The sequence below is a fragment of the Anoplopoma fimbria genome, chromosome 12 (genome assembly GCF_027596085.1).
Source record: "Anoplopoma fimbria isolate UVic2021 breed Golden Eagle Sablefish chromosome 12, Afim_UVic_2022, whole genome shotgun sequence".
Taxonomy (NCBI): Eukaryota; Metazoa; Chordata; class Actinopteri; order Perciformes; family Anoplopomatidae; genus Anoplopoma; species Anoplopoma fimbria.
The window spans coordinates 16,458,138-16,484,716 of NC_072460.1; the positions used below are offsets into that span (position 1 = coordinate 16,458,138).

General features: G+C 40.2%; 1 protein-coding gene across 1 annotated transcript in view; it reads right to left on the minus strand.

Moving 5' to 3' along the window:
* Positions 1 to 3,012: 3,012 nt before the first annotated feature.
* The window catches only part of LOC129100225 (SPRY domain-containing protein 3-like), a 45,124-nt gene continuing 21,557 nt past the window's right edge, over positions 3,013 to 26,579 (minus strand). The window contains exons 7-11 of the mRNA XM_054609804.1: positions 25,121 to 25,270; positions 14,502 to 14,559; positions 8,046 to 8,165; positions 6,286 to 6,428; positions 3,013 to 3,723 (exon numbers count right to left, since the gene is read on the minus strand). Of these exons, the coding sequence (XP_054465779.1) occupies positions 3,589 to 3,723; positions 6,286 to 6,428; positions 8,046 to 8,165; positions 14,502 to 14,559; positions 25,121 to 25,270 (606 nt within the window). The 3' untranslated portion in view covers positions 3,013 to 3,588. The remainder of the gene's footprint in view (positions 3,724 to 6,285; positions 6,429 to 8,045; positions 8,166 to 14,501; positions 14,560 to 25,120; positions 25,271 to 26,579) is intronic.

Consider the following 26,579-nt stretch of genomic DNA (forward strand, 5'->3'; position numbering starts at 1 on the left):
AGCATAAAATCTACCCCATTTATCAATAATGTATTCATTTATCACGGATCTGATTTTAACAGAAAAATTTAGTATTTATTCATGGATTACCAACATTACCAACTAGAGAATAAAACTAGTCAGAGGGATTTGACACAATTACTTTATTCTTATTATTGGAATATAAGTTATCTGTAAAACATCAAAGAATCTTTATATTAACCATTACTATAGCCCAACTTATAAAACTTAATACTGGGGGACTGAAACAGGGACAGAAAGTGTTACCAAAGTCAGACAGATACTTACTTTTTAAAAGACATTTCAAACAAAACAATCCAGTACTTTGTTACATTACTGAAACCTTTATTGATGATCTTACATGTACTGAACAAGGCCATTATAGTGCAAGTCAACAAGGCGAGGAGTTATTACAGAAGTCCTTGGTGAATAAAGTCAAAGATGCTACTAAAAACTTAAAACCAGATATTTAGCTATAATTTGGTTGAACAATCATTTTTTGTAAACTGAGATTTTGAGTTAACTTTAATATAAGTGACTTTAATACCCTGAACTTCGACGTGGCCCAAAATGTCCACGTCCGTGTCTCATTAATATCTTTGCACTGTCTAGCATAATAAGTTTAACTGTTCAGGCTGTTACAACCTTAACCTCGGCCTCTATCTATCCACCCAGCCCTGCAGGAGAAGAAAAACATGACAGATTTACATATTATTTTACGTCAATGGCTCTTGAACAGGATGCATGACAACAGCTAAAAACAAACCATATCCAGCAGATATGTGATTTAATAGGTAACCCTGTGTACCATATTTTTCTAGCATCACTGCCTGCAGTATGAAAGATGAAACTCTACAGAAACCTGGTGATGCACCTCAGAGGAAGGTACAGAGGAATGAACATTATAGTTTATGTTGCAGGGCTGCTCATGTTGTACTAGACAAATACAGATGTGGGACGATGTAGAGGAATTTGATGATTTTCAATGATGCAATATAATAATGTTGAGATCATTCACATTGTTCTGAATAATTTGAGTGGAAACCAGCTCCCACTGACACGATACAATAAACTCTACAGTATTTCTCTTTCACCTGAACAGATTGCTGTAGCTCTGAGGTCTGTATCATGATGTTAATCAAGTCTGTACCAGGTTTAAACGAGCATAACATCGGTGATCTCGGATAACCGTTTTTTACTAATATAGCTATGAGTGAGTGTCGCAGGAATGAGCCCTAAACCCGGAAACAAGTTTGTATGTTTGCACTTCCGGTTCCCTTCTCTTGAAACCGACGGGTTAAAGCCTCCCCAACGTTTGGTTTGGCTGCACTTCACAGCAGAATTAAAATGGCCGCAGCTTTTCCTTAGACATTGCATAGCAACGCCGCTACAGGCCACGTGTTATTTTTCATTTAGTATTTCGTAGTGCTGCTAAGATGTAAACAAACATGTTATACAACATGTTCTGCTCTCAATCATTTGGATCATTGTAACTGATAATAATAATAATAATAATAATAATAATAATAATAATAATAATCAATCATCATCATCATCATAATAATAATAATCAATCATCATCATCATAATAATAATAATCAATCAATCATCATCATCATAATAATAATAATCAATCATCATCATAATAATAATAAAAAAGGAACCAAAAATATTAGGCATTTTTTCACTATTTTTGCTTAAAACTGCTTTATGTTTATCAATTATCAAAATATTTTTTGGATTATTTTTCTGTTGATCAATTAATCGTTTCATCATTAAATTATCATTTTAAGGCCTTTCTAAATATGGTTGATATTCTCAACATGTGGTGTAATAGACTAAACGATTTATCAATCGATAAATAATCAGCTGATTAATCAACAATGAAATTAATTGTTGCATCCCTGTGCACGGGAAAAAGGTCTGCCCTGGTTAAAAGTGAGCCAGCATTGAGATACCATGAAACCAGAGTCAAGCCCAAAGTTAAATGGCTGAATCATTTATCTGGCTTTGTGAAACAAACCCTGGGGCTGCTGTCGAATGCTTTGCAGACACACAAACAACAACCAGACATCATTGTCTTTATCCTAAAAAGCCTCCAGCAGTTAATTCTACATCACATACAGCAACACGGAGAGGAAGTTACCTATTGACTGCAAAAGGGCTTCTTCATATTCTCTTCTTTTAAAGTCAACTGTAAAATCGTCCCATCGTTCTAACATATTGGTTAAAAATCAGAAGGAAAAAAGAAAAAGATGGGAAATAATCCTAAATATTGAGGGCAAACTAGCAGACTGAGTAAAATATATATAGATATATTGAAACACGGTATACACATCACAGTCTTATGCAATCCAATACAACAGCCCTGCAACTGAGACTTCTGTGCAAGTTTGCAAAGTAAAATTTGACTTATAGATATATAACTCTGGTTACATTTAATGGCTGATGATTGTGCTGTTGCATCGGACTGCATTATACTGGAAGTTGGTTTAAATTCATTTTGTCCACCCACTCTATTCATGTCTGCCCTGAATGTCTCCTCCGCCCCAAAGTGCGAAAAACGAAACACATTCCCTGAACCATTAATGTAGAAGATAACTTTAAACGTATACTTTGCAGATCCCCTTGGAGAAAATGTCCCTGACATGTTTGTAATTTTCAGTCTGGCTCAAACAGCAAAACTATAAAACTACTCAGGAATCTATTCATTATGATCTGACGCTGCTCAGTAACAGCATCTTATGTGAGATTGTGATTGCCAAACCTGCAATAATCCCCATACAAACTGAGCGTGGTTGCACTTCTGAAATATTGCAACAGATCCACAGTTCACTTCCAGCAAGCGTGGTGAGGCAACAGCAGGTTCCTGAACGCTCACAGGAGGGCAGCCTCACCCAGAGAGAGGGAGGTTGAGAGGGATGGTGTGTGTGGAGAGAGAGAGAGAGAGAGAGAGAGGAGAGAGAGAGAGAGAGAGAGAGAGAGGAGAGAGAGAGAGAGAGAGAGAGAGAGAGAGAGAGAGAGAGAGAGAGAGAGAGAGAGAGAAAGAGCGAGAGAGGATCTATTCCCTGAAACATAAACCATCGACGAGCTCTGACTGTTGGCCTCGCTCTGCTTTGCTTGGGGTCGTGACAAATGAAATAAACAAAGTGTGCCAGACCTCATGAGAGGGATTTACCAGCTCAGTGTCTCAGACACACACACAGCATGCAGAGGGAGGTTAGATGTGACGATGATAGCAGTACAGATTGCATAGAATTAACAGTTAAATATCTTCTGGGAGTTTCTTTTTTAGTTTTTCTTTTTAGCTACGAGGTGCAGCTGTATATTCCTGCATGCTGTAACTTACACAGCTCATGTACGATCTCTCTGCTACTTTACAACCAGGAGGACAATCCGGTTGTGAAAATGTGAAAATGTACAGGTCTTATAAATTAAAGCAGAGGCGGCGTCGAGGACGACGACAGCGAGACGTGCATGTGAGCGGACGTTCTGGCGAGAGCTAGCAGCACGCTAATACTCGTGGGTGAGCTCTACAGTGCAGCCAGCTGTTTGCAGGGCATCACCAGTCCAGTTCCTGTGCCCAACTCATCCACTGAGGGGATGCAAATCCACTTTGACCTTCTCTCCGCTGCTCAGCATCCCCACAGTGGGGTAGAGGCCCCCGGGAGGGACCCGCATCTCCCTCCGGCCCATCAGCTTCCCGTTCCTCGTGAAGAACACCTAGATGACCACAGGGGGCGACAGCGAGTTAAAACACACACGCATGCCTTTCACTGATGGTAATCCACGGATGGAGCATTGAAACAATTACTCATAAAAAGAAATGTCTTTTCGTGTTGACTGTTGGTCCCACAAACTTCATTTGAGAGAACACAGTGTGCCAGTCGTAAACAGGATTTATGTACGGTTAGGAAATATCGCTAAACAATAGGTGACAGGGTAATGTCTGTGTTCTTTGAGGGGAAAAAAGGTCAATGTTTATAGTACATGTCTCTACCAAATCAGCAAGTGATCAAACATTATCCAGCTGTTCCCGAAAGAACATCAACACGCTTGATGTTCGCTAATACCAACGGCGTCTTTCCAAGTCTGGGAGCAAAAAACAGACACTCTAAAACAACAACTGAAGTACTGTGAAGTGTGTGTGTGTGTGTGTGTGTGTGTGTGTGTGTGTGTGTGTGTGTGTGTGTGTGTGTGTGTGTGTGTGTGTGTGTGTGTGTGTGTGTGTGTGTGTGTGTGTGTGTGTGTGTGTTTGATAATCAGGCTGATTCACTTGTCAAATATTTACAGTGCAAACCGCTCGAAAAAAATAAGTAGTTTGGATTTTTTGGCGTGTGGTTGTATGAGGTACATTGCTATCAACTGTAAGTAATTCACTGACTAGAGATGTCAGCAAGAACGGACTGTAGTCAGCAGACCAACAACTCCCCCACATGAGAGTTTTGGTCGACCACTGCATCCATCGGTTGGTAGATGTTCTGATTCTCCAAAGCAACACAATAACAAAAACATACTAACAGATTGATGCAGTGGTCCAACAGCAACTCTGCGAGATGAAAGTACTGTTTTTGTCAATGGAGGCTCGTGGCTCTGACAAAGAGCATAAAAAAGTGAAGTGAGTGAAATGCAACAGGCTTCATTAGTTTCAACCAAAACCAAAACGCCCACCGAAGGTAAACCGTCCTGTTGAATAAATATTGAAAAGAATCCTTGGATTATTTCCGCCCACTTGGGTTTCAGTACAACGTGTCGTGCACTCTCACCCGCTCAGTGACCCCCAGGCCTTGACTTGCACAACTGTGTGGGTGAGTTAGCTCAGCGGCTAAATGTCTAGACAAGATGCAAACGTAAGTAATTAAAACGATAAACTAAGAAGTCGAACATGAAGTAGTCAGATGGTTAGATTGTAAAGTGTGTGTATATATATATAAATAAATAAAGGCATAACAGTGATGTTACAGCGGAATATAAAAATAATCATTGTGATGCAAGTCACAGAGCTCTCTGTTCTGTTACATGAAACACTTCTGTGCACTTATTGTATGATGCCTCAAACAGAAAAACTCAGATTTAATATAAAACAAACTAACTAACAGTCTTGTAATATTCAGGCTGTAGATACTCTACTCTTTATAAGGATGTATCTATGTATGGCAGAAAGGCTAAACACTGCACGATGAAATAGAGATGCAATGAGAATGTGAATGTGAATACTTTCTTGTTTGTATACTTTTATATGATTGTAAATTGAATATATTTGAGTTCTAGACAGGGACAGCGACCTTGATCTCTGGGAGCTTTTGATTGGATCCATGTATTAATCCATGTATTATTTATCCGTTCCAGCTTTACTATTAAGCATTTTTAAATGCCTCGCTTTTTTTTATTTTTTATACAGTATGTACATCTGCATTATGTATCCACATATGCACCAAAACCAATACTAGTATCTGGTATCGCTCCGATACTCTACTCATGTACTCGTAAAACTACTCTGACACAACCACGACGATACCACTGTGTACATCGTCGTGGAGACATGACGTGCAGACACTTTCCCAGTGACTCTCCACCACATCAGTAAGTTTAGCTGAGAGGTTGTAAGCTGTGTGTCTGCCTGGTATACATTGTCAGGGTTTCCACCAGTGGATTGAAAGCCCGGTGTAACATTAGCGAGTATCCGGACGAGAGATAGAGCGTGTGTGTATGACGATGAGTATAAAAGTAGCGGTAACATTTTACCTGTGAACGTAGCACTGCAGTGTGTGAACAGTTTAGGCTACAAGTGAATAAATGTTACAACTCATCAAGACCCAAGCCAAGTTCCTGATTAAAGTGAAGGGGGTTTAGTCCCAAAATACTGTCAGGCTCACTCAAGTGTCAAGCTACTCCTCTGAGTTTTGCTCACCTTTTGGTCATTTTGAACATGTCTATTAACTGTTTAACTGATAGCATTAACGGGTCAAATAACTGTTAATAATTAACGTCTGTATCAGGGAAACGCAATGTTGTGTGTTATAAATATGGAGCAGCTAAAGAGCTCAGAGTTAGTGGAGCTAAAAGTGAGGGTAAATATTGTCACTTTCATCAGTTGGACATTACCATGACTGCTAATGAAAGCTAATGCTGCTCTGTCTCTGCTGGATGTGTGAATAAGTAACTGCTTGTGTTCACCAGAATAAATTCAAAAAGTGATGTAATCTTCGTGTTTACAGCTTGTTATGCTGCCCTTTAGTGGCTCTAATGAATCTCTAACATTCTTATGTGTTGTGTTTTCCTCACCGTGACGTTCCTGCCTTCCTGTCCCTGCTCTACCTCTTCCCCATCTTCCTCTTCCTCCTCTTCCTCGTCGTTGAGGTACAGGTTGTTCTGGACAGCCGCATGACCCGGGTGGACCTCCAGGCGATCCCAGTCGTCCACGTCACCTGAGGACGAAACAGAGCACCGTGTGAATAAAGGCTTCTTTGTGCAGACAGCAGAACAAGCTCATAATAGCATCAACCTGAAATGTTTTGTTTTATTAAGTGGGCACTTTTAATGTTTCATAATATTAGCTGCTGTCTTTAACATTATGGTACTTCTGAATTAATATCACAGGTTTGGTCATTTACAGTGGGTACGGAAAGTATTCAGACCCCTTTAAATTTTTCACCCTTTGTTTCATTGCAGCCATTTGCTAAAATCGAAAAAGTTCATTTTTTTTCGCATTAATGTACACTCAGCAACCCATCTTGACAGAAAAAAACAGAAATGTAGAATTTTTTGCAAATTTATTAAAAAAGAAAAACTGAAATATCACATGGTCATAAGTATTCAGACCCTTTGCTCAGTATTGAGTAGAAGCACCCTTTTGAGCTAGTACAGCCATGAGTCTTCTTGGGAATGATGCAACAAGTTTCTCACACCTGGATTTGGGGATCCTCTGCCATTCTTCCTTGCAGATCCTCTCCAGTTCTGTCAGGTTGGATGGTGAACGTTGGTGGACAGCCATTTTCAGGTCTCTCCAGAGATGCTCAATTGGGTTTAGGTCAGGGCTCTGGCTGGGCCAGTCAAGAATGGTCACAGACTTGTTCCGAAGCCACTCCTTTGTTATTTTAGCTGTGTGCTTCGGGTCATTGTCTTGTTGGAAGGTGAACCTTCGGCCCAGTCTGAGGTCCTGAGCACTCTGGAGGAGGTTTTCTTCCAGGATATCTCTGTACTTGGCCGCATTCATCTTTCCTTCAATTGCAACCAGTCGTCCTGTCCCTGCAGCTGAAAAACACCCCCATAGCATGATGCTGCCACCACCATGTTTCACTGTTGGGATTGTATTGGGCAGGTGATGAGCAGTGCCTGGTTTTCTCCACACATACCGCTTAGAATTAACGCCAAAAAGTTCAATCTTGGTCTCATCAGACCAGAGAATCTTATTTCTCATAGTTTGGGAGTCCTCCATGTGTTTTTTGGCAAACTCTATGCGGGCTTTCATATGTCTTGCACTGAGGAGAGGCTTCCGTCGGGCCACTCTGCCATAAAGCCCCGACTGGTGGAGGGCTGCAGTGATAGTTGACTTTGTGGAACTTTCTCCCATCTCCCTACTGCATCTCTGGAGCTCAGCCACAGTGATCTTTGGGTTCTTCTTTACCTCTCTCCCCAAGGCTCTAGTGTACATTAATGCGAAAAAAAAGGAACTCTTTCGATTTTAGCAAATGGCTGCAATGAAACAAAGAGTGAAAAATTTAAAGGGGTCTGAATACTTTCCGTACCCACTGTAAATGCACCTACTGAACTCACCTAAGAGCAGGAACTTCTATATCCATCTCTTATTGAAAGCAGTAAGAGAATTTCCCCTTTAATTGTCTTTTAGTTTTTTTATGTGCGGGGGATCTTGGTTTGCATCCAGTTTCTTTCCCAACATGCAACACAATGAACTCTGTTAAGACTGAATGTTGCTTTACACTAAACCTCGATAAGCAGGTTTAAGAGCGAAACCTCCCACGGACACATCAACTCCTTTAATGAGTGACGGTGTAAATGCAGCACACGAACCCTTCGCCCCTCACCTTCTCCGTCCAGGATGTAGTCTCGTGGGAACATGATGCCGCAGCCCATGATGTCACCTTTGATGCAGCGCGGACCGAATGCGTCTCCAACGCCGCTGCCGTGAAAGATCTTGCCATCATCTGTCAGAGGAGGAGGAAACTTTTAATTCTGCAGCATTTGTTTATTTATTACTTAACATAAGTTTACTCAATGACTGTACTTAGGTACACATTGCAGGTATTTGTACTTTACTTTTCTTCTCTGCCACTTTATGAATCTACTCACATACTTCTCAGACAAATATATTGTACTTTTTACTGCACTGCATTCATGTGACAGCATACGTGACTTCACAAATTCGGATTTTTGCACACAAAACATATGAAAATATTAAAAAACAGTGAAAGCAATTGGCAGAAAATGAACAGGCAACTATTTTGATAATTATTTAAATCCTTTTTCATGCAAAAACATTTCATCGCTCCAACTTCACAAATGAGGGTTTACTACTTTTCTCTAAACATTATTTTAATATTCTATTTTATTTTTAATAATTTTGAGATTTTGACTGTTGGTTGGACAAAACAAACATTATGAAAGTGATACATTGGCCTCTTGGTAATTTTGATGGCATTTCTCACCATTTTCAGAATTATTTAAAAACAAAACAATTGATCGATCAATGGAGAAAATAATCAGCAGATTAATCCATAATGAAAATAATCACTAGTAGAGTAATAATAATCTAATGATCTATAATAGTAAAACTGTCAAATGGGACATTTTCATGCATTGAGCACTTTTACTTTTAATAGTTTTTTTCCTGATTATATTTATGTACTTTCACTGAAGTAAAGGATCTGAATTTGTATTTGTTAACCTGTGAGCGCAGTTCTGCAAGGTTCACAGAGTTAAACTTAGTACTAATAAGACCTTTTAGATACCCCATAGAATGCAATTTAATACCTTTTAGAGGAGAATGTATGACAAAGTATCATTGAAAAAAAAATCAGCACAGACAATAAGGCCAACAATTTATTATCATGTCTAATTTTTTAGTACGTCCCAGCTGTCTGTAACAATAGTTTCTAATGATATAATTGATTCAATTAATACGACTTGGACCATTAAAGCGGCAGATAAAGGTTGAGGGGATTATGAAATTAAAAATGATTAATTATTTTAAGATTTGCCAAAATCGACAACAGGCCTGACGTCACTGACTGACACTGATTGAACAGACTGCTGCAGAACAATACAACTTTTAGTTTAATGGTGTTCGATGTCTCCTGAGAGCCAACAAACAGATGGAAAACATTTTATAACCAACATAACTGCAAGAGAAAATATTTACGACTTTTGTAGAACAAATTTCACAATTTTGATACTTTCTAAGGCCCCTTATAAGGCAACAGTACGTCTTAATTATTTAAAGCCTCAACTATGGATAGGCTGTGTAAGGACATCTTTGTCTGTCTTTAATGTGTCCCATTACTGAACTTGACTGGACTTTACTGCGTCTTTTAGTGTTTTTACCACAGCGTGCAACATGTGCGCGGTAAATACAATGTGTTGCTAATATACAGGACATCCTGACATTCCTGTTGGATGATGATGTGTAAAAAGGTGAAAGCAGCGATTGTAAAAACACTTCTCTTCCCCCCAAAAAACCTCATCAACAACATCCAAAGGAAATCATCAAAAACAACACATACTACAGTTGCGCTAGACAACAAAGGAAAAAAAGGGCAAAAGATAAACACCGCAGAGGTAGCCTGCAGACGCGCTTTTCCTCAAGCGAAGCGGCGTGGCTGCTGCTGGTAAATATTTATGGAGTTGTCATGGGACCCGTCCCCGGCTCAGGATACTGTTTAAACAATCTCTATCTGAGCACCGGGAGGGAGACGGAGACACTGTATCATTACGGCTCCCATGCGGGCCCTTGTCACAACACCACACACTAGGCAAACAGTGAAGCCACGCCGGCACAGGCGCAGCGCCGCTAAATATAGCAGAGCAGGGCGGCTCTGGAGAGTGACATGGGTCGGCGTTGGAGGTGAGCCGGGGTAGTGGAAGTCCAGGTTTGGGTCGAAGGATGGAGCTGGTTCACTGGGACTACAACGGTAGGAGAGGCCTGGCAGAGCATCGAGAGCTGTGGCTGGAGGGATGTTCGCCGGAGTCGATCTTCAAAATGCTCACACAGTTCGTAAGCAGATTTATTTAGATTATATTTATGGAACAATCTCAACGATACTTTACGACTAAATCAATGTTATACGCCTGGAAATAATCCTTAAACACATCACTGAAGAACTACCCATAATGAATACAAATATGCAACACATTCTCCATTTCCAGCTTCTAAAATGTGAGGATTTGCTGCTTTTATCTGTTTTATATTTCACTTTATAGTCTTTACACAGTAAATTGAATGTATATTGAGTTTGGACTGTTGGTTAGACAATCAAAAGCAAACTGTACACATCGCCTTTAAACCCTTCTCTTCTTATAATGATTAACTGAATTTTTGAATGAATTATTTCATTCACAGCACTGAATTAACTTTGTGTTACATAACCTGTAATATATAGTAAGATGAGTTTTGGCTGGTACTTGTGTAAGGCTAGCTTTATTATTAAGCATACAATAATATGTTCTGTTGTTTTACCCAAGTACGCTTTGGTACTTAAAAAAGTTGGAATTTGAGAAAGTAGGCTCAACTTGGACCTCATCTGTGGCGGAAAATGTTAAAATTTGTGTTGGAGACCAGAGAGTTTAAAATTAGCATAGAGGTGTTGACCAAAGTTTGGCTCTGAGGCTGGTGAGAGTGAACGGAGCAGAACACTGGTGATGGTGTTAATGCAAAAGTCAAGATCATAAACTGAGGAAGTTGTTTGTAAAGCTAACAATGTTAGCTACTGTGACCGCCACCAGTTGCTGGATGTAAGGGTGATCAAAGCAACAACCAGAAGGTGAACACGGGAGTAAGTTTCAGGGTTTGGTGCCGGGCCCACCGGAGGAGAGAGCAGGCTCTGACTGAGGACTGAGACCAGCTGGGAAAAGGAAAACAGACTTTCTCGTAACATGAGAGTTTTTCTGGAAAAGACTGGACTTCCCTGCCCGGGGAACATTGACTTCACAGACTCCTAAAACATGAAAATGTAAAACAAAATATTTATATTCTTCTGGTGACTTTCCACATGTTCATAATAATTGACTGTAAATGAAATTTGCAGCTGCCATGTGAGTTTATCAAAAAGTGTTGAGCTAATGATACAAAATATACAATCTACTTCCTGGGCCCATTTGCCAGGGAGGCCCAATCATGTAAAGCATGAGTATTTATGAACTATAAATTCAAATCTTTACTTAGACTTTCACCAGAATGAACGAGCAGGTTTGCTATTATTGCTATTTTTCATTACATGTCATTACATCTCACATTTTAATTGACAGTTGTTGCCCACTAGTTGGTTTATTAACTATGTTGACCACCAAACATGGCGATGTAGATACACCACATGTTCAAACTTATTGGCAGGTAGAGTGAGGGATTTGTACCCTTTAGAGATGAAAATATTAGTCATTTGGCTTTAAAATGAACCCAATGGTTTAGATAATCGGCTGCTTGTTTTATGTCATTCTTCAAGCAACGCCAAAAAGTCTCTGGTACCAGATTCTCTATTGTCAATGGTTCTTCTTTTATTTCTATAATAGATAACAGAATAACTTGGGTTTTGGACAAAAATTGCAATTTGAGAAATTGTAATGTACTGTAATGTAATTGTGCTCGTAATGGACACACATGACTGAGTTCATGCTCCTTTTAGATTTGTGTTTTTACAAGGCACTGTCTGTGCCTGTCAAGAGTCGTAGTGACTTCTTCTTCCAAATCCATTTTTGTCCGATTAGGTAAGAAGGTAATGTAATCCCTCTACACAACATGTTGGTATTGAATATTTGTTTTTGCAGAACCTGAGCTGGAATCAGATTAGGCCCCGTCAAGGAAGCTAGACTGAGCCCTATTATGTTGGCTTGGCTTGGTGCTGAGGGATGGAGGGTGGCGGTGGTGGTCAGGCAGAACCTTCAGCTGCGGGTGTTGAGTCATAGCACGTGTGACTCACTGATGGGGGGTTTGGAGGGGGTGACAGTGTTAATGAGGCTTGCTGAGGAGCACTCGCTGGTTGGATGGCTGGTTGCTCCTGATAGGGCCCACAGGGGCCCACAGCACCCCATGGCCCATTAACTTGCGGAGACAATCCGAGCCAACACACAGGATGGAGGTCCACACTGGGCCGGCTCCCAACACAAACACTCGTGGTAACACCAGCGCAGGCCAAAGAACTCTCAAACTATACAAGCTATACAAAGGAGCAGCGATATGGTTGGCAGCCATTTGTGTATATAACTGGAATATATCTGGAGTAAAAATCACAACCTTTAGAGTCAATAATACACATCAGATCCAGGTCAACAGTGGTCGCGTGCCCATTACAACGGATCATAAATCAGGATGACAGGAATAGCAGTCAGTACAGTCGAGCTGTACATGAAAAGTTTAAATAAGAAAAGGAGGAATGTTGCATTGAATCATTATGTAATTTATGTATTTGCCTCCAGGCAGAATAATATAATTCTATCTACATCAACTGTTTTCTTCAAAGCTAGCAGTAAAACATTACAAACACTCAGAGCACTAAAGGACCGGCCTGAGGTCTTTAAAAATAACAATGAGACCATACAAAGCTCAGGCCTGCCAAGAATATACGGGCAGAAATGTGCCCCTTTAGATACTGAGGTCAAATACAAAAACAAGCCATAAAAGTTCATAAACAGAGGTACCATGTGTCACAGAAGCACCTCTTCACACCGGTCTTGGCTCGCACCGGGCAGGAAAACCAAGGTAACAAAGTCATTCCTTCTTAAAGCAATTTCTGCTGCGGTTATATGACCTAGTGCATACTATACTGTGTATACATTAAGTTTCTGTCACTCTGCCAAAAGGCGTCTGCGTGCAATTCTTGAGGTTCCTGAGCTGTTTGGTGAAAATCTCGGGGAGCGCTCGGGGGAGACATGAAGAAGAGGCCCCGGCTGTTGATTTTAAGTAGCTGGATCAGAGCATGCACCTTAACCCAAGCGTGGGGAAGGCAAACCTCATACACACAGCGTGGAAAACCACATACATCATTTTAGTCTCTAACAAATAAGATTAATGGGAGCTTTGCTGGGACGTGCACATTTCTGTGGTGTCCTACGCACGGCAGCCAAACCAGGCAGACCGCAGCGCTAGACCTCTGGGACTGGCGTGGTGAGCCTCTGTGAGTGACTGGCCTCTTCTGTCACTCAGCAATGAAGTATCATCCCCCGACCCGGCAGGACGCGCAGCATCAACTGTTATTACTATTAATGTATCCTAAGTATAAATGGAATCTGCGAAGGGATATGTGGATTTTAGTATTATAGTATTTAGACTATAAACATCTACTAGAAATATTAATTGAATGTGCAGAGTGAAGAAGTGTGTGGAGATGTGTTTGTATAGCTGATTTAGAGGTCAGCTAGAAGGAAGTATATCAACGCCCTTCTAAAAATAAAAATCATACTCATTCCGTGATGAAAGAACAAACAACAGAAAGTGAGATTTGTGGAGTGTGAATCATTCAGAGTAAGAGCTTCATGAATTCCCTGTAAGAAAAAAATAACAATGGGTTCTGCTTCAGACTTCAAAATAATGCTGATAAAGAGCCAGCTAAACTTGGTCTGATAAGGACTGACAAAATCTCGACAGTGACAGTGGATTGTCAGATAAAGAGCCGGCTACCAACTGTAGCTTGTACGGTGTAAAAACAACCACCTACCCAGCTTACCCCTATCCTCATATCATGGTTGCAGCTTTTGATAACTAATGTCTTAGCACTGATAATGGCGGGGTGCTGAGGCCTGGAATGGGAGCTGTGGGGGTTTTTTGCAGATGCCTTTGCAGATATTGTTAACAGGCCTGTCATCACAAACAACCAAGAATTTATGTTTGTGTGGAAGCATGGGAAAAGATAAAACTTTTTGTGTCTGGTTTCTTTTTTTCTTTTTTTTTTGAGAGGGGGCGTTGTGGCTTAGAGAGATATCTAGATGACCAAACTTCCACAGAAATAGATCGAGATAATATCTTTCTTCTTCTGATGCTGTCACCGTCTGTTTTATCTGCTCTCTTTGCTTTTTTATCTGCCCGCAATCCTCCTTGATCTCTCTTCGTGCTAGTCACCTCAACATCCAGCTGAGGCGGCGGCCTGTGATGTTTGCATCTAAAAGCAACAGATGGATGCTTTAAAAGAATTAGATCAGATCTATTTATGTCACCTGAACAAAACTACAGGGGGAATTCCACACTCATAAAAGTTAACAGCAAACAACCTTCTTTCTGAGAAACGCTGTAGTCTGAGAGAAGTAGAGAAAGATAGAAAATGGGCTTGAACTCTCACCAGCATGGTACGCCACCGACCCTCGGCTCCATCCCGGGTGTCTGTTCCTGGGGTAGTCCTGTGCAGACACAAACAGTTACACGGGTCAGAAATGAATACAACTGTTTTCAACTTCCGACCATGGAGTCTGTGCAGGTTTTGTTTGGAAAAAAAACTATACCAGATCATATCATAAATTTGACACCCCCTTTATCTTTAGACCCCTAATTTGGTAAAGGAAAACCAAAATAAATAAATAAAATAAAAACTACAATTACTGCCTTGCGGTTATATGCCCCCGCCAACCAGTCAAGTTGCTGTTTACATCCATATCCGTCCAAAATGTCATTACTTAATCATTTTTCTATTAAACATTTGTGTGAATTTTTTATTAATTAGCATATCAATTCGTGAGTTAGGCCAAAATGTGTGAGGTCACAACCAAAATATAATCAGTTCATCGTTGAGGGGGGACTTTTAAAGAAATTCCCTCAAGGCGTTCCTGAGATATCACGTTCATGAGAATGGGTCGCACGTTAGGACAGACGGCGGTACACCCATCCTGAAAACACAATGCCTCTGGTCACGGCAGGGCATAAAACAACTTTAGGAGGAGGAATTAATCAAGGCAACACAGACCTCTTTAAATGAGTCTATGTACAAAAAGGTTCTGTGTAAAGACCAGTAGTGGAAAATAACAAAGTACCTTTACTAGTAAAAAGTACAATTCTGAGGTACTTGTATGGACGGATCTGGTCACATGTTAATAACCCCTTTGATATCAAAAATGAGCTGAGGATCCGGATTAACGCACACTCAAAATTTGGTCTGGTGATGTCAGGCTACCCTCAATCAACTCTAAATTGATGAGTAGCAGGTTTTACGTGTTGTGTCCAGTGCAGTTTTAAATCATGTTACCAATGTTAACATGTTCTGTGTGTGAGGATTCCTTTCCCACTCTATTTTAGATGTTGGTAAGAAGAAGCTCTCCAAATGTATTGTAAGTTTTAATCAAATTTTGAGAAAATCTCCAAAAGAAAATGTAATTGAATGCTGTTTCCATCCACTACCGTTATGCTGTTATAGGGAGTTGGTTAATCAAGATTAGCAGTAGGTGGCGCCAATTCTGCTGATGAAAAAAAACTTATACCATCGCAGAAGAAGTGGGTGCGACAAGATGACGGAATTAAAAGAGCACAAGTCGAACCTCGGGGGGGAAAAACAATGTCGAAAACTGATTGTTAAATGTATTAATGTTGGGAAGGTTACATCAGATCTGTGCGGAGTGATGATGGGACTGCTTTGATCTGCCGCTTTTTTTCATTTTTTTGAAGCTTCAATTGTTGTTGAAGACACGTTTGATCGGCGCCATCATTAATTCGCCAAATCTGTTTCCATTGCAAAACGTTCATCCCAAACGTATTGCATTTTGCTCTTATCAATACACAAACGTCTCCACCTGAGCCAGGCATACAAACTTTTTTTTTTGTGCCATATTTCAATCTTTTTTTCCTTTTTTTGTGTGCAAACTGCAGAAAAACAGGTGGATGGAGACACACCTAGTGTTAAAAGATGTGTTTGTCTCTCTCTCTCAATCTGTCCGCATGTACAGTTTGTATGCATTTCTCCAGGTTTCACCATGCCAAAAAAAATAACTAAGGGCCAACCTTCGGATAAGATCATAGAATGACTCAGAGGTAATTACCTGAGATTTTTATCTGTCGTCTTGGCTGCACCTACATATCTGTATAAACACATTACTGAACGAGAGGAGGAGGGAGGAGGAGAAGGAGGGCAATGACATTACGCTCCTCTTTCATCTCTCAGTGGGCTACATCTTCTAAATGCTATCCTGTTCACATTCACTCTCAGTTGAACTCTCCCTAATGCATATTTTTTTGGCTAGTATTAACAAACAAAAAATGCAACGTTTCATATTCATCTTGTCTCAAGAATCCAAAATATGACCGGGATGATGTCCAAAAAAAAAAAAAAAAGTCAGCCTGAGAAAAGTGCTATAGTCCAAATAAAAGAACCACCACTGATGACTGAAGAGGAGATACATTAGTCAAAATGAAACAGAGCAGATATTACTATTAGCATCTGTGCAAAGGAATGAGTAATAGGGACACTGTAGACGGACAGCTTGGTCTAGCCAGGCAGACAGGAGTGCAGTATTTGAGGACAGGACATCAGGGAAACAGCAAGGATCCTGTCTGACAACCCCATTGGGTCTTCAGGAACAGGAAATGGAGATGGATGGAGGGAGAGAGGGGAGGAAGAGGGAGAGAGAGAGAAAAGGACAGAGTGAGACATCAGCAGAGGAAGACAGAGAGACATGGAGGAATGCAGCTACTCCTCCAAGCCTGAAACCCCTTGATCCGCCAAGTCTGCTGCTCTTCCCCCTCGTCTGAACCACAAGCTCGAGGATTCCTCTGGCTGACTGGCATGTGGGCTGAATCTCCACGAGGAGGAGAGGAACGTCTGTGTGTTTCGCTCTCTGATTGATGATCCACAGACTCTGACAGAGCCCTGTTTCCGAGCGCAGGTTTAGTGAAAACACTGAGTTAGTTAACCCTGAGATGAAGGAGACTCTGGAATTTCAGTTCCAGAGAGAGAGCTAGCTTAAACCCTGGGTCAGATACCATGGCAACTGATTATGTAAACCTTTACTTCAACAAATCCTGAGTTTATATCTGTCTCCTTCCTTTAGCAGAGCCAGAAACGCTGATGTATCACCTCATTGATTCAGTCTGCATCAAAACAGGTATCAAAGCGCATTAATAAGTGGAGGTTTACTGAATGTCAGAGTCTAAATCCTGGTTGGATATTAGTTTGTTGCACAGGAAAATTTGTTGTAGTATCGGAGCTCCATTGATGATGGCTTCTTTCATCACGCACAAGCTGAACTCAGAGTTAACAAACTCTCATCCGCTGTACTAGAACCAAAAACTTTCACATCTCAGGTTTAGTCAACTCAGAGTTCAGAGTTTGGCTCAAAGTTGTTTAAACCTGCTTTCTGAAACAGGTTCCAAATCAGTGATTTAGAGTAACACGCCGCCCTTAAGTCTCCATAATTCTTTAGAATTTTACAGCTTTACAGTATTTCTTATTTATGAAGAGCGATGACAATGTAAGTCAGTCAACTACTTTGGCCCCAACTGAAATCCCTCAACAGTTGTACAGACATTCATGGTCACCAGAGGATGAAACCGACTGACTCTTTGTGATCCTCCAACTTATCCTCTTATACATATATGTACAGAGTAAAACTGTTGGGTTGATTGTCATATAAGCACCATTATCACATCCAAATCTTAATTTCGTAATTTTGTCCTCATCCAAGGAAACTTTTCTCTTATAATGTTGAATGTAAAAATTATCCATTCGAAAATACAAACTAGTATCTAAGAGGCCAAAAAGTAATTGTCTGATTGTTTTTTTTCTTCTAATCATACTTTCAATACTTGGACTAACTAGCTCTAAGCTGCAATAATAGAATGACGATGTTCCCTAATTTTCATGTCTTCTACTAGGAGGGTTATCACTCAACTCAAAGAGTGAACGTTAGTTTAATCACTTAGCTAGCCACAAACAAATCATAAATATGCAAGTGACGGTGGTCATTTTTAGCCAAGCATACCTCTAAAACCAAGGATTCATTGTTTTTACTAATTAATTACTTCAACTTTTAGGTCATAAATCATCTGTTATTGCATCACTGTAAACTGCATATGTTCCATGCTGGACAGCTTGACTGGTGTAGCAACAGTAACGAAGGCGGACAGGGAATAGTCAACTGGCATAAAACTACACATTTTTGTCTTAAAATGAATTTGACAAACTGCAGCTGCTACATTTTTATTCAACAGTAGAATAGAAACACCTTCCAAAACATTACTATGATATTTTATCTGTTTTTTTAATCAAACAGTTAGCAATCGTTGTGGGACATAGTGGCGGATTATTTTTATACAGAATGTCTTCATACCTGAAAAACTATTTGATGGTGTAAAAATAAGATTTCTATCTTCAGACTCTCGGCCATAAATTCTGTAAACCACAGATCATATTGTTTTATTGAATTTGGAAGGGCTTTCACTCGGATAAAAGAAACATTCCAACCTATTGTGGTTTTGAAATTACAACAGTTAATGCTGTGATTTCTGTTTTTCAATCAGTGGTGGCGCCACTAAATTACACCTACACTCCTTCTCTATCAAAATATGATGGAATGTATTTTAAGAGAGGGAGCACCGTGTTAACCATCTGGTCCACTATCATGTACTGTAAAGCTCTCGAAACATGGTCGCTACCCCCTCTTTGGTCTGCAGAAGCCATCATTGAAATGCAATCTGCTTCTAAGAACAACAAACACTGGCGTCGTGTCAGTACGGCGGAGCAGAGCCCTGCAGTATCAGATCCACAGCTGCTACACCGGTGTCAACAGAGGAGCCTGCATTTCCACACGGTGGCAGAGTAAACAAGTCTGGAAGAGTAAGAGCGGAAAGGTGCGGGCCGTGTGAGGAACCATGTGGAAGCAGATACCCATCATCTACAGCAGATATCACACTGGCTTATCACAGGGCAACCTGAAAAGATGAAGTACCACAGATGTGAGTGTATGGGTATGTGTTGGTAAGGAGGGAAAGTAGAGTGTTTCTGTTTGTACGTGCCCACCTCAGCTATAGGGGTTGGGCAGAAACTGTGTAGGGAACTAATGCAGGTCTGTTTGTTTAACCTCGTGTCATCAGGATAAATCCTCCAGCTCCTCACACGATGACAGAAAGAGTCTGAGTGAAGACAACAACAGACTTTCCATGTGCATGTGTTTAGGCATGTTAATCACTTTTTATGGATGCGTATGGAAATGTTTTCTTGATACAGACACATAAAACTGATAAAGTTTGTCGTGGTATTGAATGACTGAATGAAATTTTGAACCAAGTTCAGGAGGTGAACCAACACACGCTGCAACTACAAATTATTTCCATCGTCAATTATTTTATACCAATTACTTTCTCGATAAATAGATTGAACGTTTTGTATTTGAAATGTAAGTAAATAATAAAAGGTGCACGTTTTTTCCGCATCGTCTTGAAACATCTTGCTTTGTCTGACCAAAAGTCCAAAGACGCCCAGTCTAATTCTATGTATGCCAAAGAAAATCTGAGAGGCTGGGATCAGCAAATATTTAGCAGAAGAAAAACTAAAAACATAACCATTTGATGATGAAAGTAGTTGGGGATAATTTGCTACCTTTCTAAATAAAAGTTACACCATTTTTATTATTTTTGTGCTGCTGGTAGCTGTGAGTTCTGCAGCTTCCAGATCAGACCTTGGCACAGTGACCGGTCTTAAATTTTATCCTAAATTGACCCTGTTAGAATATACAGGTTCACAGGCGTAGCACTGAAAAACGGTTAGTAGGACTGCTGTATCACAGGAGGAAGAGGAAAAGAGCTGTTGCCAGGACCAGGTCATACCAGGACAGAGGAAACACAGTCATTTCAGTCTCCTGGGCAGTTATATGTCTTGTTTGTGTGTAAGTGTGTGCTTGGCTTTATGACTGTATTTTTGTAGAGAGTGAATGCATACAGTCATCCCCCTTGATGACTGTATGCATTCCAAGATGAAGGGTCATCACAAATGACCTTTCGTCTTGGAGGGTCACTGGTGATCTGAGAAAACCATCAGTTTCTTTCAGACACTGATCACTGCTGAACCATATGTCTGTCACTTCAGTAAAATCATTACGACTTTGGCACATATCCATCCCCCCCCCCCCCCCCACAGGGTTATGATCTTTTCCTTTTGTAAGGTTTTGTTTGTTTTTCAGGACATGAGGGTTTTCCGGCTTTTTTCCCGTTTTTCTTTTACATATTCTGAATAGCTTCCCTTGTTTTTTTTCTACCTTCCGACTTTCTACCCCCCACCACACACTCTCATACCCCCTCGACACTCCTTACACGCCATAACTAAGCCTGGATCTCTTTGTCCCACAGCCTAGCAACCGCTTTTGTACCGGATGAAAACAACCGTGCTACCAAGCATATGCATGCTATACATTTACGGATACCCTTATCTTCAGAGGAATGAGAGAAGCCAGAGGTCATGTCAGGTCTAGGATTTGCAGTTTGCTCAAAACAGATCTACGATTACTGACACACTAAACAACACATTTACCTCACAAACAAAACATTAACACTTATCACATAGCACAAATTCCTCTGACTTCCTGTTGGACAGAAAACTGTCAACAGTGGCTTGGGGGGATTCAAAACTTTTTGAACTTTTTTTTCAAACAGTTTTTCAAACATCTCAAACTTCAAACGTCACTTTATTTTCTCTATTGAATCTTTGTAAAAAAAAAAGTGCAGAGAAATGGGACAATGTTTGGACATGCAATTTAAAACCAACACTGAGTTCCAGATCACACACTTTTTATTTTTATTTTTAATACCTACTGCAGCTGCCCATGCAAAGTACGTACTGTTGCATGCAATATGCATTTATTTGGGACTTATTACTTTGGCGTAACATTGCACCTTGACTTTAACCCTCTTGTTCATATATCTGCTTCACAAAGGATTGTGGGTCATAATACTGCAAAATGCGACAAGATGCTGTAGGACATCCAGTTATTTTAGGCATAAAGCATTTGTCATACAATGGTTAAGGACAAACATTTCTTTCCTGGCATACAAAATAGTATGGTAGTATGGGTATTGTAATGCACACTAAAGGTCTGCAGCCATGCTAGTGGCTCTCTGAGGCTGTAGTTAGGCACAGTGTTGGTTTGAGACTTGTGATGCCAATCCACAAAGTAGAGGTTGAGAAATTTCACTGGATAATTGAAAACTTTGTACTTCTGCTGGAGCTGGATGTAGAGTCTGAGATAACCAAAGCAAGTTTCGCCATCAGGGGACCATGAACATACTGTACAAAATTTCATGTCAATCCATCAAATATTTGTATGATAGTGAGGTGGTGAACCAAATGAGCAACACTGTCATCACAGGAGCCATGTTGCAAATTAGGGTAAAACCTGGTACTTTTCTTTTGAGGTGACCAGCTAATGTGGATGTTAAGATGGGAACAGAGAGCAAGTTGGCAAAGGGGAAGAAAGAGATGTAAAGTGAAGAATGAAGAAATTGACTACAAATTTGAACCTGAAGTCGGCAACCACAACAAACAAAGAGTGAGACAGAATCTGGCCCTCTGTGGGTCATTAATGAGTGGATTGGGATACTACAGGAAAAGACCAGCATGCAAACTTGCGACTGCTTTTGAGTAAACAGTCATTAGCCAAGCCCTTCACTTTGCTGCTATATCACCTCTCCTGGACTTAAGCTTAATGTCTTTATAATAAAACCCAGATGCTGTGAGAAAAGAAGCTGACAAAAAGAAAGGAGAGAGGAACTCTGAGGAGGTAATGGAACTGGAGTTATCGCCACTCAACTTCTTTCTCACCCATGGGAGCATCGTCTGAGTGTGTTTAACTGAGAGCATGTGTGTACACATCAGGCATTTTTTTCTCTTAATTCACAGAAAATAATTTAGTAAATATGGCTTGAAAGTCTAAAACTGAATTATAAATTAATTTTTACTATGAAATCAGTATAAACATTCTTGGCATTTGTTTTGAATCGTCTACTTAAATTTTTAATTCATGTCAAATCAAACATTCAGCACCCACCTGTAGCCCGAATGGAATGATCTTTTGTTTCATAACCAAATTTTTCTGCTACTGCGATGCTTCTACTATGAGATTGGCAGTTGAATCGGACTCTTTAGATCAAATCGTTGAATAGTTGACTACTTGGGATCGCCCCTTCATGGCATATTAAATCCTGAATATTGTTTATCTCTGTCACGTTTAAATTGCTTGCCAAAATAACCTGAAGCTCGCAGTCTCTGGCATTGTTCTGCCTACTGTTATCTTGGCGCAAAAGCAACATTCTTTCTTTGCCACATGGATAACTGCAATCAGACCCAAAGAAAAGGGTAATTTGCACTCAGCTGCAAAACTTTATGGCGGTGTATGCGCTGTAATATCATTAGCGCAATATCGTTTGTGAAGTTTGAGACAGGGCAGATAGCAGCTGCAGGTGATGTGTAATTCACGTTGCTATCAACAGCTGCAATGCATTCTTTGTGAATATGCCCGTGAGTGTGAAGGAGCCTGTAGAAATAACAGGAACTTTAAGTAAAGTCTGGTGGGAATCAGTGGGAATTTTAGGAAGCTAGTCTAACTAGCATCAACTTAGTTATCCCTACTTGCTAGCTTCAACATTCGTGCAAATATAACCACAACAAAGTGACGGTTCTCCCAGATGATTAATGTTGTAATCGCTAAAGGTCCATAACAAAGGTTATGTGGGTTTGTTGAAAAAGGGTACGTTTTGTATCAACATTCGCAGGATTTACAATATGATGTGCTCCTGTCAGTTGTGCACCACAGGTATTGATGGTGTGTCTTCCAGCAACAAGGGAAAATGCCTAACCAGAAGCCTGAAGTTTAAAAGCTATTTCCACAAATATGTCCAAAACAGTTTTATCTTCTCTTAAAAAATAGAAAAATATGCACAGTAGCTCAATCATTAGGGTTTATTTTCCTTAGGCAAAAAGTTTGACTTTAAGGATGAATTATGGGAAATACTCGCCAGGTGGTTTGGCAAACAACATATCTACGAAGATGGCAATACTATTGGCATTACTGATTTATTGTTGTGTCTTTTTGTTTCAATATTGAGTGGTAGACATCAATGACTTTTGAAGAGCCAACGACAATAATAAGACCATCAAGAAAAAGGATGTTCAAATTTAGCTATTTTCAAAAATGACATGGCTTGGATGGAAACCTGTAGGAAGATCGCACACATAGATGGGAAGTCTAAGTATATTTCCCAGCCTCCCCTCTTTGTATGCATCTATAGCTTGCTTTGTCTTATTGCCATTCAAAGTGCATCCCTCTCTTCTAGTTTTATATAAATTGCCCCTGAGACCTTGAGAGATGTGGTACAAGTTTCATCTTTTATTTTTGTTATTAAAAGGAGCAGAGCTTTGACCCTGGGAGAGACAGTGCTGGCAGCTCTCCACAGGCCTTGGCTTTGGCAGTCACTGATATTTCACATTCATAACACTTTGGAGGCTAAACTTACAGGGAGTAAAGAACTCACAAATCATGACCCCATACTGTCGAAGAAACGGTTCTTGAGTCAGAAGAATAATATTAGGTAAAATGAAATGCAAATAGGTTTTATGAGAGAATCTATCAATCAGAAAGCAGACATTTATACAAGTTTAATCCTGTACTTTATAAGCTTAGTAAGCAGGATTCAAAGCAGCCCTCTAAAATCCTCAAATATTACTGCTTGTACTTTACATCCTTGCAGCTGTGTATGGAACTGTCTTCAAACATTAATCCAAATTGTATTCTCTCTCTGCATCGCTTAAAGGAAAACTTGTGAATCAATAACTCACCGCAGTGTCACCTTGAATTCTTAAAGAAAACGTTGTTTTTCTTGCATGCCTCCACGGCGGACGATGAATCCAATAGCAGATAAAAGTTGTGATGAACTGAAGCAACAGCAAAACTATATCAAAATAACCTCTTACAAACTCTCACACGCCTAGTGCAGCATAATCAAAGTCTCATTTATCCATTCGTATGCTCACTACTATTTTTGTGAGTTTGTAAACGCAGCCCCCTATTTACTTCAGTTGATCAAGACTTTTCTCTGTCTTGCTATTTTTTCGTTCACAGTGGAGGCATGCAAGAAAAACAAAATTGTTTTTATTTTTATTCATGTTGTGGGTAAAGTACTCCTTTAATGTGCATCAGTCTCACTCAGTTCCCAAACATCTACAGGTTTGTCTTTTCAATTCTTCAAAGCCGTTGAACACGGTAATAGTCACTTGCAGAGCTGCAGTGCAAATGCTGAAATTGGAACCGCATGTGCATTCTTTGGAAAAAGAAATAAGGGCTCAAATTGATAGGTGTTAAAATTTCTCTAATTGTATTTTCCTCTTGGAGGTGTTTAATCTACCCAAAAGTAGGCCATTATATCCAAAGAGAATGGCTGAGCTGCTGGATAATGGGAAAGAAAATAAAGCTTTTGACAGTACCACTAGACTCAAATAGACTAATTGACTGTAAAAATGGTTTTACTGGCTGAGCCAGTACTCCATACACTCAGATTTACGTTCATGTATGTGAGGATCCAATTTTTTTATATTTAATTTAAAAAGACAAGAGCACTACTTCTCTTTCATTAGAACAAGTTTACAACATTCCCAAGACAGCGCCTGAGGAACATTTTGCACATGCAAATTACCCGCCTTATTCCCAATTCAGGGTTTTGTCAAAGTTTTCCATCATTAGTATGTGTGAGCTCAACAATTTGTTGAAGTGTGGGGACTAGAGGGCAAGAATGGAAGAGTCAGCGAAAGGGGGGCATATTCCTTCAGTCCACATCCCTTGAGTTCATTGAGCTACGCTGCCTAATGTATAATAGTGTGGTAAAATAGGATAAAGGGCCAAAAGCAAAGAAAAACTTGCTTCTCTGTTCAATGTAGATGTGTGTATGTGTGTGTAGTTGTCAAAAGTTTTTGGGTTTTTTTCTTAGAAAACTCACCCTTCTCGCCAGGCCCAGGGCAATGTAGCACTTCTCCCCAGCGTCAACAATCTCCACTTCATAGTAGTGGCAGCGGGTGGTGAGCGGCTGGCGGGCCTGGGCCAAACCCACGTCCATGATGCTCTTTCCTTTGCCAACATACTCCAAGAGCTGGAGAGGAGGGGTAAAAACAGAGGGGGAGAGAAAGAAGGACAGGGGTAAATATGTAAAGAAATAAACAATATAAAAAAGGGTCTAATTAAACACAAACACTAAGATACAGACTCACATTCCCACCTGAGTTATTGACCAATAAACTCCAACGATAAGGCTCATCCAAGGTAATGACGTGATTTTGGTCGAGCTTCCATAGAACAAAACACTAAAGGAGTTTGCATGCCTTAAACAAAGTGATTGTCAGATCACCTGAAACCCACCTAACCTCACACCTACCATATTCTAACGCTGGTCATTTTTATGACTTTACAAAACCAATCCAAGAAGCACACCCATCTCAAGCTCTCCCTACATTAGCCACCTAGCGGCATGGCTGTAGGGAGGCAACGTGTATCGGTCCACCATTGGTCCAGACTGAAATATCTCCAAAACTTTGGGATGAATTGCTATTAAATTATGTACAGACATTCATGTTCCTTTAATCATGAAACCTACTGATTTTATTGATCCTATGACCTGATGTTACCATAATGGCCGTACAATCAATCAATATTTAATAATATTTTTGGGAAATTGGCCACCATTGAAAGACATTGAAAGAGGGAATTAGCTATTAGCATTTCCTGTTTGAAGTCAACTATTACTGGATTACTTTGATACTGAAAAAACCTTCAAAATTGATTTTTCTATTATTCACGCATGCATCCACTGGTTCATTTATTCACACAAAAAACCTCACAAACATCTGACCTCCATCCCGAATTTCAGCCTCCTAGCTCAAAATCTGTGGCCGCTTAAAAGCGGGCATATTTTTGTGGGTCGCTATTGAGCTGATGGTTGCAGCTAAAATGTGTCTTCTTTCTGTGTTTAGTTGTAAAATAATTGAAGCCAACTGGACAACTCATAACGTGTCTTCCCCCTCTCTTTGACGACAGGTTTTTATTCTGCCTTTAAAGGGTCATTCAAAACAGCTATAAATACTTTCACTCAGACGTCGTGGTATGACAAGTTGTACAACATGAATTGTTTCAATCATACCTCGGTAAACCCAGTTAGTGCTGTTATTCAATGATCCTGTCTTTCTTTATTTGGTTATTCAGGCAACCAGGCCCAAAGGGCAGTACTGATGTAAATCTTTGTAAGTGGGAAAATTGATTTAGAGACAAAAGATTGACGACATAGCAGATCAAGCTTGGGCAGGAACCTCGGCCCGATGTTGTTCCAGATGCAAGAGACTTAACCACGCAACTAGCTTTTGCAGCTGTGTCCTAAGCGAGTAGGCCGCATGACAAACCCAGTCAAA